The sequence below is a fragment of the Populus trichocarpa genome, chromosome 10 (assembly GCF_000002775.5).
Source record: "Populus trichocarpa isolate Nisqually-1 chromosome 10, P.trichocarpa_v4.1, whole genome shotgun sequence".
In the NCBI taxonomy this organism is placed as follows: Eukaryota; Viridiplantae; Streptophyta; class Magnoliopsida; order Malpighiales; family Salicaceae; genus Populus; species Populus trichocarpa.
This window is the reverse complement of record NC_037294.2, coordinates 17,578,802-17,592,154: the sequence shown is the minus strand read 5'-3', so window position 1 is coordinate 17,592,154 and position 13,353 is coordinate 17,578,802. Positions and strand designations below refer to the sequence as shown.

Sequence of the window (13,353 nt, the reverse complement as noted above, 5' to 3'; positions counted from 1 at the left end):
CACGGCCTAGTGTTTTGAGGAGAAAGCGCTGTTGGAGCTCCACCTCCACCGTGTCTCAGCATAGCCCTCTGCCTAGCTTTCTCTGCTAAATTCACAACAGTAGAGGTGTTACTTGCAGGTGATACCTGTCTAACCGCTTCTGCCTCTGCTCCACTGGAACTAGCTAGCTCTGACGCATCTACTTCTGTGTTGGCAATAGCTGCTGTCTCACCAGTAAAATATAAATCAAACAACATATAACTGCTACTGCCTAAGAATCTCTGGTTCGGTGTTGTTTGTGCATCATGTATATATATTGCCATAGTAGCGTTTCCTGATCTAGAACCTCGAATTCTTGAACTTCGTACACCTGCTTATGGTGATACAAAGTCCATATGCTGGTCGGTTTTTTAATCTCCTAGACCGGAAAGTTTATGAACTTGTCATTCCACATTACGCTTGGCTTGGATTAGAGGATAGTTCAAGTGAATCTCGGATAATTACAGTTGCATGTACGATTACAATCCATTCACTGGGGACGTGATTTCACTCCTAAAATATAGAGATTTAATGTCACGAGTCGTTTTTATTGAAATTGCCTTCAAGTTCATCAAGCCTTCGTCGGACTTCCTCACAGTTGAAGGGCTACTTCTGTTCGGGGGTCTGTTTTGTTTTGTAGACCGAAGGGCTTGTTTTGGACACCCGTCAAGGATTGTCCCGCTTGCCCTGCAGACATGATAATATCGAAGGGCATGTTTCTATGTGTTGACTACTCAGGGTATATGACCTCGAAATGGAGAGTGGCAGCAAGTTAGACAAGGGTTTGGATATTGGCAAATCATTGAATTTTATGCAACTAGCTATCTAGTTGAGTCATGCGGTGATATTCCAATGGTCATGAGAATGCCGAAGTCTTGTAGCCAGGCAATAGACATGGTTGTAGAAGAACTGCTGGTTTTCAGGTATTCATACTGGACATTAGTGGCTGCCCAAAGTGGGTCAAAGTAGAAAGCTTGGGTGACCAGGCATTATTCGTCAGGCAATTTTGCTCAAAGTCTTTGCAGGCCACGGATTTTATGCATGGAATCAGAAGAAATTGCTTATATCTTGCTTAAATCTGTATGCTGTGATATTGGGAAACTGCTGGCTTAATTATTGACTCGTTTACTTTTCAACAAGTTGGGGAACAGCCAGATTTGGCTATCTGGGATGCGGCTCATTCGCTGATCTCAGCTTTACCCTTTGTCTTTGAACACTTAGTTACGACTACAGCCTAAACCCAGTATCTTTTCTGCTGCTAATCAGTGACTACTATATGAAACAGAGTATATGCGTATTCTGGTGAAGATCCCGTACTTTGATCTTGCAAGTTAGAACTACATCTTTTTCTTGTTGCTATAGTCATAAATACCTCATGCCATGCGTGGTTTATATTTATATAAGATCTAACTCAAGAAGGATGTGACTGTTTTATAGCAATTCTGGGCTATAACTCAACAAGAATAGTGGTTTTAGATTACAACTAACAGATTATTATACTTATGAAACTAAGGTGGTTATGAAAAAATGGTGCTGGGAAGCTCTCATGCAATGACATCTCGAGTACAGAAAGTTCTCAAGTTAATTATACATGACTTAAAATTAAATGTCATAATTCAAAAACCGTGTCGAACATATTCTTACTCGTCACATGAATTAGTCATCGATTTGACTTCTTAAAGTTTATATTGCAAAGTATTCAACTATTTCAGCAGAAGTGTTTTATTACATACTTCTTAGTAAATGTTTACGGACTGACGCATCGTTCTCCTTCTATATGATGCTAGAGTATAGAGAACGAGTCAGATTCTCACCAAGAACCCATTAAATTCATCTATTATCGTTTATGTTGAAGCTTGAAACTCTAAAATCATGCACAATCTTGCTTCTTTCCTTGTAATAAACGAGGGCCTAGCTCATTGTTCTGTATCCATCAATTTTCCTCTGTTATATTCAAGAATGGCTTGGTGTATCTTACGTCGTATTTTCTCTCTCTGCATTATGCTGGTGTCTGATTTTATAGCAAAATGCGTTTCTGTGATAGAACTTAGAGCGTATGAAATAGACAGTGGGCACATGGAGAAGATATCTCATCCAATCCATATATGGCTAGAAATTATAGAAAGATAAATTTTAAAGGGAAGCACATGACAAATGCATCGAAGAACACTGAAAATGCCACACCAAATCAAAGATACATTTCACATTTGGAGTATAATATTCTCTCAGAAGCTAAAAAGGTTAAAAATACAGGAGAATTATAGCTCAAAACACATAGAAAGAGAGGGAGGTGGGGATGATAGTAGGTGGCCCTACCCTCCTTCAACGAGTATCTCACACAGCCTGTTAAAGGAAAACCCCTCGAATAAGGTAGAGTGTGAGAGGTCACATGGAATAAAAAGAGACTGGCAACCCACACATGCCACTACCTCCCAATTGCACATGCTACCTGTCTCCTCCACCACAACAGTACTATGCCAACCTTTCCTCTCTCTAATCTATTTCACCGCGCACTCAAACTGTAATTAGAAACAAATTTAAAAGAAAAATCTCACAGCATCTCACAAAGTGACTAGTCACAAACCCTTTTAATATTTCTTCCTATCTAATATTATACACAACCATTCCAAGTCAGAGAATGAGCTTAACTACACATGCATTATAGCATATATTCTTTATGTCTTGTTAATTTTTCTGTGTCCCCCTTTAAATGTCAGTTTGAGTCTATTGATCAGCTTGTGCCTCGGTAGGCCTGCGGGCTGCCATTAAGGTGCATGGAAGATGCCTGTGGCAGGTGATCAAGTGGTCATTGGTTAACCCTACAGCTTGCATGAAAGAGTGAACCATGGTTGGACCAACAAACCTGAACCCCCTCCTAACCATGTCTTTGCTTATAGTTTCTGATTTTGATGTCTTAACTGGAATCTTGTGCCCAAATTTGTATTGGTTGGAGAAAGGCTTGTTATTCACAAATGTCCATATGTATCTGTCAAATGACCCGAACTCCTTTTTGATCTGTAAGGACACAAAGTTTATTACAAGAAACATTAGCAACCACATGGTTTTTAGCAATTGAGACTATAAATTTTCAAATAAAACAAGGTCTAATTAAATAACAACGGGTCCCTTCGTTGCATGGTTATTAACAGAAAATGTGGGGCACGCCATGAATTTAAAAGCAGGAAGGGATCGCAGCTTGCTTGCCAGCTACTTTTCACCAAAAAAAGAGGAAAAAGGGAAGACTAATTAACAAGCTGTTGACATTAATCAAGAGATTGCATCTTTTCTTAATCATGAACTCTTAAACATGTTCTTTTTAAACCGAATAAAAAAGGTTCTTTTGAAGTTTGAATAATCAAGAATACGTTTTTATATACAACAGGAGTGCCATGAAAAGAAGGGACCGGAGCGGATTATGAAAAAGACGAAATGATTTGCGACTTTCGATGCTAGATTTATTAGTTACCTCGAGAATTCTTTTAGAGTTGTCCACAACACCTCGGACTCGGCTAATCTCAATCCCATATTCTGCACTGATTGACATCATTTGTTTTTCAGTAATGTTGGCCACAATTTCTGCATCAAATCCTGAAAATGCATCCCTGCAGAAGAGGAAACATTAGCTTTTGTTAATTCTGAGAAACAATGAGACAAAGGAATTCAGTGGCTTTTTTAAAAAAAAAATAATCCACCTGAAATCTTGGCGTTTCTTCAAGATTGAAGTCCAATCCGAGCCAACCTGAGCACCGCTTAGAACTAGCAATTCAAATAACATCCTGTAAGAAATTTAGGAATGTTAAAAAACTTATTCGTTTGCAATTGAACTGGACAGAGAAATGAAGGGACAGAGGCCAAGGCAGAGTCTTTACTTGTCATCATGGACTGGAACTCCCCATTCTTTATCATGGTATGCAACATAGATGGGATCTAAGCACAAAAACGTTGGAAGTTTGGAGCATAATTAGAGGATGTCTCATTCAAGTTTAAAATTATTTTCACCAAATTCAACCACAGGAATCTAACAAACATTTGGTCAACTCATTTCATACTTTTCCTTACCTGAATTTGCTGTGATAAAACTGCATCTCTTTTCTTCTTCATCAGTCTTTGTTGTCACATTGATTGAAGAATCAACAGGAACAACTTTAGCTTCAAACCTGGAGGACTTCGATCTTCCATAATGAGCAATTCTCATCTTTCTCTGTGCATGTTGGAGTGCCATTTGTTCTCTCCTCACGGCAGCAATGCTCCCTGGTGCCTCCACGATCAAAGAAGAAGAATAACTCAACGATGCCTCAATAGAAGAAGAAAGTGCTCCACTCCCAACACTAGTTTCCTTGAAACTTTTCGACTTCTTTCTCTCTAAAATCGGTGTCTTTGCAGTGCTTCTTGGAATCACGACCTTATCAGAACTTGAATTCAAGCTATTAGCATCACTCCCTCTCTTAATAGCTGGTAATCTGGGGGACTTTGACTTTGGGGATAAAGGAGGTGAGGCCTTGTTGGTCTTATTAGCAGAAGTTGGTGGAGGTAGTGGCGGTGGAGGAGGAGGAGGAGACTTTGGTGCTGTTTTCTTTAGAGAATTATGCCTTTCAAGCGTAGGTACACGATTACATGTAGGTTGAAGGACTGGCCGGCCATTGATCCTGGCCACTGCTGGTGTTATTTCAACTCCTGTGGTCACCTTAGCGTTAGAGCTGCACATTTTTCTAGAAAATGTGTTCCAGGGATTTTTAGCCAAGTTAATGTGTAAAGTATGAGTGGTATGTGACAAGAGGGCTTATGAAAAGATTGGAACAAAGAGGGATTGTTGATGAAGGAGGGAAAGGGAGAGTTGATGAGAGATTGAAGGAGGTAAGGGGAGGGATGTGAGGTTATAAAAAAGGGAAGGAGTGGGGACATATAAAGTGTAAATTGTAACATGGGGAGGTTGGGGTCTGCCATACAAACTCTAGTGAAGGGCATTACTTTTTGTTAACTAGGCCACGAGGGGTGATCATGACACGCATCTGATTTGCCCAATTGGCATTGATTAATTAATCTATCTCCCTGTTAATTGTTATCACTAATTGCTGTTATTTTATATTGAAACTGAGTTATTGTTAGAGAGGGAGATAGAATCAAGAGACTGGCAAGGGGGGATTTGTTAGTTGAGATGTATGCAAAATATACAGAAATGCTTTTTCTTGGAACTTCCCCTAGTGGTGCCACTTTATTGGCGATGCATATATGACTCTCACACCTCGCAGGATATCAGGCTGGAGTGGTGGATAAGGAAGGTAACAATGCAAGAAAAAGACCAATCATTGATCTATTCTTTTTAGCTGGAGGGAATCTCTCTCTCTCGCCTTGTTTTGGTGGGTGAATATTGGAAGGTAACATGCAGGATTTCCTTTTGAGTTTTATAAGCACAAAATCAAAAACTTTTGTTGTGAGCACAGATTAAGAACCTTTTAGAGGTTGATTTTGGTTATGATTTAGCTGTTGTAACCAATCAAAAACAAAAAGGATTAGAAGTCCATTCAAGACCTTTATGAAATTTAATATAACAATAGCTCACATGTTTATGCAAATTCTTGAAGTGGCTTGTCACGTATATGCTTTCCAGTCAAATTGGACTGCATCCGTTTCCCTTTAGGAGGTCTCCATCATCAGCGTATCACAAGTAAATACTTGCCAACATAAGAAGAGCACCAATAATGTCAAACCCAATTTCCCAATTCCACCCCCTTGTTCTTCACATTTTATAGTACCTAAATGCTTAACCCCTGGAACACCTGCAAGCACTAGCCCGGTAGATTCCTAACTAGTTTGGTTATGATTTACTTTGCAACAATTCTACAGTTTCCCCATCTGCAAACTTTCCTGATTGCATATTTTTTAGGCTGACCTTCACATGCATTTCTTGGTTAACTTGATTCTTATGAAACTGTAACATGGGGAAGCTACTACCACTTCATCCAGCATGATATTATGGTAAGAAGTGCTATCATTGATAGAAGCATTATCTGTTGAAAATTTCTTTATTGATAGCTGATAAGTCATTCTATTAGGCAACTTTGGTGGCTAGCTGGAATTGATTACTTTTATGTTCTCTGTAGTCAGCAAATCTTGATTGCCTGGAAGATAATGGGTCCTTTCCTGACTTCTCAATGACTTTGATCCTTTAGTTTCACGGGTTGTGGAATGTGGACCCTCAACTGAGCTCTTCTGCTCCGAATACTGTTACAAAATCACAAGGCTGGAAACCTTACTTGCAGGTTATACTATTTCCGAAAGAAAGAATATAACTCTACTCCTTTTGTCTACCCAGAATTCTGTAGCCTGAACCTTCAAGCATAAGATTGCCAGAAATATTTTACAGCTCATGAGAGAGCGAGACATATTAGTTTTGGGATATGTCTCATTTACCAGCTGATTAGAGTTACAAGCATTTATCTTCTATGTCAATCGTCACGTGCACCCATAGAGCAATCTAAAACCAAACTGATCTGGATGAAAACTCGTTTTCAAATTTAATGGGATTTGTTTTCAATAATTAGAAGATCCTGCTCTTAAATCGGTGGACAGTCAAACTTGATACATAACATTGTTAAATCACAGCAAATTCTTCTGATTTTTAAAGAAATCACAGCAAGTCCGTCCTTTGCCCTATAATTTTAATCCAATCTTGCCATGTCTCCTTTGCCTTGTTCTTTGCAAATATTACATGTAGCAAATTTTTTGAATTCACTAACCCCCCTTGTCCCTTCTGAGATTCTTGTAAGATTGTCGAGACAAGTTCTGTGAACCCTCACCTACTTTGTTTCTGTTTCTCCCTTAACATTCCAAGATTCGAACAGTCTTTTCATGATTTAACTATTTTAAGTGCAGTGAACATAAAAAAGATGCTCTATCTAATCTTTTTTTGAGAATTATGCTCTAATTACAGTAAAAATGAACACAACTATTCCTTAATGTTGATCGATTGATTGTTATTCCTGCTTTTTCCACATTCCACGTGATAAAAAGAGTTACCACTAGCCAAAAATGCATGCGAGAGATTGCATTTCTGCTATGCAATCAGATAAACCCTTTTCTCAAACATTCGTGGCATCTTCCTTCTTTTTCTTTATATATATATATAATTCGTTTCTGTAATTTATATTCTCCATTTTCACTTTCATGATAGCTTGGTACATTCGTTGATCAATGATTACCGACCACCTCTTGATTTTAAGCGCTATGAATGATTGAGGAACTCAAGAGGCAACTCCCCATTTTCCTGATTGGATCGAACTATCTTTTTTAAGTTCTGGAATTGTTTCACTGCTGGTATCATTATCTGTGATTATATTTTGATAATTTCTATCACTCGAGAGAGACAACCCATGTGATATAACCGACACTTTATGGTTATAATTGATGTTTAGAGCCAATATTCGGACACAACTGAGGCAAAATCAGGCCACTATAATTTGTAATATTGCAACCTACTTGTGCACATGTCTTCTTGTAACTCCTATTGTTCTTTTCTTTTTATCTCTCTCACACACACACACACACACGTGTTCTCTCCTCCTTTCCTAGAGGCTTCTAATCTTTCACGATCGATCGTTCAGATCGAGGATGCCAGAAAAAATGGAGGGAGCATCATGTAATGGTAGTACTGTTAGATGTACGTAGCAGGCTAGCTACCAGCTCTGTATCTTTTTGTATGTTTTTTTTTCTTTGCGCGCTTTTTGTAACTTATCCAGCGATATATATATATATATATATATATATATATATTTATCGCTGGATAAGTTACAAAAAGTCCGATAAATGGAAACACAAAATGCTATGAAATTTTGTCATTATCAAAACAGATTTTACATATTTCATCACCGATAGAGATTTTTATATGAAAACTTTTAGGTATAAATTTGCCCGTAGAGATAAATAGAATTACTCATAAACGCATTAAATTATTTTTTTTAAAAAAATTATTTTTGAAATTATCATTTCAAAATAATTTGAAAATACTAAAATATTTAATTTGAAATAAAAAAAATAAAAAAAATTTAAATTTTTTTTTAAAAAATTTTTTAAATCTTGGACAAATATATGATTGATATAGCCTATTGATTAAATTAGCTATATATATATATATATATATATTGACTGTGTTGTTCAGTCGTGCGTGAAGCTCTTTGCTGAGCACATGCGATTCCGAACGTTGTATTCTCCGTTAGAAAGATATATTTTAGAATGCTTTAACTTAGTTATGAAACTCGACTCGGACTGATGGATTGATCTAGAACTAGAATTGAGTCGAGTTGATAAAAAATAAAAAAAATTATGGTTTGGTGTGACCCGGCCGACCCGACAAAACACGGTCAAAAACTCAGTTACAACCCATTGACTTTTAATTTTTTTACTAAAACAACACCGTTTTGATTTTTTTTAAATAGAGATTGACCCGGACGACCCGGTGACCCGGTCAAAACCCGGAACCCGGGTCTTGGACCGGGCCGGGTTTAAAAAGCTGTAACCTTTATTTATATTAATTTCTTGGTTTTTTTATTTCTTTTTATCTTTGTAGAATTGTATCCATAGATATAGAACTCTAGATCGCGGCCCAGCCTTTCAATTTTTTTAAGAACCAAAACAATTTGGTAAAAAAAAAAACAAATTTCCCACAGACGAGTTATCAAATTGACTTGTAAAGCCGACGGGGAATGATTGTATCGACAGAAATAAGTTGTCTTCTCTTTAATTTGTTGAGCTTTTGTGTTGCCATGGGGTGGGTTTCGCATTCAGCAGCTTTGTGGTTTGGCCTTCCGATTCTGCAGTTTTATGGGTTCTCTTTTTTTCGCCGGCTTCCTTTCGCGTCGCTCTCTTTTGCCCCGAGTCCATGATGGGGCACCCCTCCCCTTTCTCGGCCTTTGGCTGTAATTTTGGCATTTACCTTTTCTCGATTCAATAAATGTGCACATCTTTATAAAAAAATATATATATTTAGAATGTAAAGATTGCCAAGGAGGTCTCTTACAGATTGAAGTTATGATGGAATCTTTCATGGTATATGCTACAGTTTGTGTTATAAATTCTGATGATTCACCGAGCTTATGCAGTATGATTGCCTGAAGTCAACGGCTATAGTCTTCTCACTAAAAACTCTTAAGATTCTCTGCTAATATTGCTAGCAATTCCTTAGCTTTATAATGTTTCTGAATTATCTAGGTCCCGAAAGAATTGTACGGGTTCAAGTGAATTAAATGCGAACTACTTAGTTTGTAAATTCGATGAACAGTGGTCGGAATGCTACGGACAAGAACCAAAAAACTTCTGGCCTCAAAAGAAACTTGCTTGTGACTTTGATAGGAAGACAAAATGAATCGGCAAACAAATTAACAAGTTAGTGTAGGGTGGGATTTGGACATCCCCCGAGCAATATTGATGAGGAAATGTGCAGGAAGATGCCCTTGTCTTCCTACTCATAACTCAATAAATGTTTTATTATATGATTGAGCAGATAAGATTGAGAGTTGCCCTTCATTTTCAGGTTTTTTTTTCATTTTTTTTTTTTTTAACATGAATGTCCGGGTTAGCTTGGTGCACCTCGACTAATCCTACGGGTCCTGAAGTTAACGACTATGTAAGCCTCCAGTGGCCCTGAGATTTGTGGAACTCGAACTAGTAATCTTTAAAAAACAAACAAATAATTGAGCTATACCTTTCAAGATTAATGAAGGCAGACTATGACAAGTGTTTTTTTATTTTATGTGTACTTTATTATATGTGTTTTTTTAATTAAAAATATATATTTTTTAAAAAATAATTTTTAACATTAGTATATCAAAATAATAATAAAATATATAAAAAAGAATTGAATTAATATGTTTTTTTTTACTAGAAAATTTGAAGGGTCTTGGGTTAAATAAAAGGAAGTCCTTCTCTAATAAATCATAGCTGAAAAAATTGAAATTACTGAACCTCTTACACAAACTATCACGAACACAATTATTAAAGGGAAGTGTCTTGCTTAGATTTTTACTCGACGCCGACCAAAACAAATTTAGGACCAACTAAAGGTGCTTCCTTCCCAATAAATTCTGATTTTGAATATTTTTTACAAAAAGAAATACAGACTGAGAGAGGATATGTCGAAGATTAATATCTATGTCCATCTCACGTTTTATTAAATTAAATTGTAAAAGGTATTTAAATTAAGTGGATTAAATCAGCTTAAATATAATATTACAGTTTGATCCAAATATATTTTTGAACTTTGACACCACAGTCCAAATACAACCACAATTGAAATTTTATTTTGAATAAGGTAAATTAATAATTCTTTAAGGTATTATAAGATTATAATGACCATCTAAGAGTCTAGAAATATTATAAAAGTTCCTCTTTTATACCCAAAACACCCTTAATGTTAGGGGGGAGATTAAAAAACATGAAGGATATTTTGGATACAAAAGGGGTTTTTTGTAATGTTCACTTGAACTTGAAGGTGAGTTTTGGGTGATTAATGTAATTTTGTATGGGTTTTATAGTTTGCCCTTTTTGGACATAATAACGGAAAATGGGCTTGTGAATTGGTTCAGTACGTGAGTTGACACCAAACTGTATTTAGATAAGAACTATACAATATTTAATTTTTTTAGAAGAGAATCCAAATTATATTATAATTTTTTAAAAAAGTATTTTTTTATATTTTTGAGATTAGAAAAATAAGATTATTAAAAAATACATAAAAATTATTAATTTAATATTTTTAAATAAAATATTAAATTAAACTGCTGATGAACACTGTCAAATCATGGTTTTCTCGCGGGGCATGTTCTACAATCTTCTAATAAATTCCATGTCTGTGATTAATTAATTGCACAGCTAAACAACTTTTTTGACATCGAAACTTTTATTTTGTCCATTTCTAGGTTCCCCCAGAAACTTCCCTTGTGTTGACTACCAAATGGAGTGTGATTATCTCTTCCGACGTTATGATCCTTGGGAGTCAAAATCCTTATAATTTGCAAAATCTATCACCAGAAACTTCAAGAACTCGCCAGTCTCTGCCACATGATCCAATATAAATACCTTCAATAGCAATACTTAAACAAACAAGCATAACAAAACAACTGAAGTCTGTAGCTAACTCTTCGTTCTAACATTCCTAAGCCAAAAAATCTTTCCAGCACAGCCAGATATATATAAAAAAAAAACCAGAAAATGTCTCTCCTTCACTCTCTCTTGAACCAAAACAGCTTGTTTGATCCATTTCGGGGTTTCTTGATCGAAAACTCAGAGACCCAAATGGACTGGAAGGAAACTCCTCACGCCCATGTATTCGAGATCGATCTTCCCGGCCTTACAAAAGAGGACGTGAAGATTGAAGTTCATGAGGGGACAGTGCTTCAAATAAGTACTGCAGAGAGAAAAGAAGAAGCCGAGGAGAAAGGAGAGAAGTGGCACTGCAAAGAGAGGTCACGTGGTGGGTTTTCAAGGAGGTTTCGGTTGCCCGAAAATGCTAAACTTGATGAGATTAAGGCGTCAATGCATGATGGGGTTCTTGTGGTGACAGTGCCTAAAGATGAACTGAAAACGAAGCCTAAAAACAAGGCCGTAGAAATCTCTGGAGATGATGGTGAAAAACATGTTTCCAGGGGATTAGGTCGTTTTGTTTGCTGCAAGGCTTAAATCTTGTGCTTGTTGTGGTTAGCGCTGCGTGGTCTCATATCTTCCGGGATAGTGTGGATTTTTTCTTTTTTTTGGCTTGTTTCAAGATTTTGTGCTGTCGTGTGATTGGGAATATGAATGTAAATATGCTGTGACTTGTTTTGTTCTAGTAAAAGTTTAAGCTGAATCAGAAGGTCAATTAATTTTGTAAATAACTATATATATATATTTTTTTTTGAAGTTTTTTCTTCGTGGACGTCACACAAAATTTCCTTCATTTTGATCGTGTCCAGTGCTCCTTTCTGAGCTGGATAGAATGTCTTTATTAAGGGCCCAAATTTGCCGAGTGGCATTTGCATGACTTGACCCAGCAAGGTCAACGCTTCCCCCTCCAACCAGGGCCATGCCAAATATAGCCAATATTAGATCCCGAGTTTTCTGCGCTATTTTTATTGGATTTATTTTTATTCTGAAATGTGATAAAAAAAAAAAAAAGTTTAGATGCAGCATAATCATGAATTTTTTAAAATATTACGGCCGGTATAGACCTTATTAATTTCTATAGAGTTGAAGGGTTGGCAATCTATACGTCGATCCTGAGCTATTTGTTTTTAGATCAGTAGTTACTTAGTTAATTAAAGATATGTTTGTTTTTCTTAAATTTTACTGTGTTTGTTTGCTATTAGAAAAGTTGGTTAACAAAAAATAATTTCTAATCAAAAAAAATTTGGCTTGGTTTCCAGGAAAGTATTTTCCTGTAAAATTTAGGGGAAAAACACTTTCTGAAAATTATGAAAAAATTAGAAATGTCATATTATTTGCTGATTATATCAAATTTGGTCCTCAAACTTTTGATTGCTATATATATATATATTTTGTTTTGAATATTTATTTTTCAATTTCATCTTTTAAAATTTAATTTTTATATTAACTTTGGTCTTTATTTTTATAATTGTTATTTGTTTTTCCCTTATCATTTTTTTATTGAAATTTTTTATCTATCAAATTTGATCCTCATTCTTTTGATTGTTACTTATTTTATTTAAAATAATTTATGAATATTAATTATTATTATTTTAATTTCTTTATCTTTCATTTTTTTTTTTAGATTTGATCTCTATTATTTTGATTATTATTTATTTTATTTGAAATAATTTATGAAATTATATTTTTTTTCAATTTTATTCTCATTCAACTTTTTAATTTGTAAGATTTGTTCCTCATTATTTTAATAAACTTGAAAAAAATAAAATATTAATAAGTTATTTTCCAGCTCATTTTCCATAACATAACCAAACACTGAAAAATATTTTTCAATTTACTTTTTATTATACTATCAAATATCAGAAAATAATTTATTTTTCTGAAATTTATTTTTCTAAAATTTACTTTCTAAAAAAAATAATTTCCAATAAAGAAACAGAGCCTAATTAACTAATGACCTATTGATGGACTTTATGTTTTGAATTCAAGGCCCTCGTAATAATTGTATTCCTTCTAGATCTAAACCAAGTCCGTTTCTTTTTATTTTCCTCCCTAAATCATAACGAAATATATTGAAACAGTTGATTTTATCTTTTAAATTAAAGAGTTGTAGCTGAACGATCATCCTGCAGTTCCCAATTCCATATTTCACTCTTTACAGCATAGATTTCTTCTGGGCTGTCGAGTGTCCAAGTGACCTTA

The 13,353-nt window shown here is 35.4% G+C and overlaps 2 protein-coding genes across 2 annotated transcripts; one reads left to right on the top strand and one right to left on the bottom strand.

Moving 5' to 3' along the window:
* Window positions 1-2,194: 2,194 nt before the first annotated feature.
* Window positions 2,195-4,916, bottom strand: LOC7481612 (uncharacterized). Its single transcript, XM_024609533.2, has 5 exons — window positions 4,078-4,916; window positions 3,888-3,945; window positions 3,711-3,794; window positions 3,485-3,620; window positions 2,195-3,033 (listed from the first exon to the last, which is right to left on the bottom strand). The coding sequence occupies exons 1-5, from the start codon at window positions 4,721-4,723 to the stop codon at window positions 2,743-2,745; spliced, it is 1,215 nt and encodes a 404-aa protein (XP_024465301.1). The 5' UTR covers window positions 4,724-4,916; the 3' UTR covers window positions 2,195-2,742.
* Window positions 4,917-11,091: 6,175 nt separating this feature from the next.
* Window positions 11,092-11,911, top strand: LOC7481611 (18.1 kDa class I heat shock protein). Its single transcript, XM_002316124.4, has one exon. It carries the CDS (start codon window positions 11,221-11,223, stop codon window positions 11,686-11,688), a length of 468 nt encoding a protein of 155 aa, XP_002316160.2. The 5' UTR covers window positions 11,092-11,220; the 3' UTR covers window positions 11,689-11,911.
* The last annotated feature ends 1,442 nt before the right edge of the window (window positions 11,912-13,353 follow it).

Bases quoted from the DNA above. Each gene is read 5' to 3' on its own strand.
- LOC7481612 (XM_024609533.2), bottom strand. From the start codon at position 4,723: ATGTGCAGCTCTAACGCTAAGGTGACCACAGGAGTTGAAATAACACCA. The intron at 3,946-4,077 runs GTAAGGAAAAGT...TTTTGTGCTTAG, and splicing joins TTTTATCACAGCAAATTCAG to ATCCCATCTATGTTGCATAC. The intron at 3,795-3,887 runs GTAAAGACTCTG...AATTTCTTACAG, and splicing joins GTTCCAGTCCATGATGACAA to GATGTTATTTGAATTGCTAG.
- LOC7481611 (XM_002316124.4), top strand. From the start codon at position 11,221: ATGTCTCTCCTTCACTCTCTCTTGAACCAAAACAGCTTGTTTGATCCA.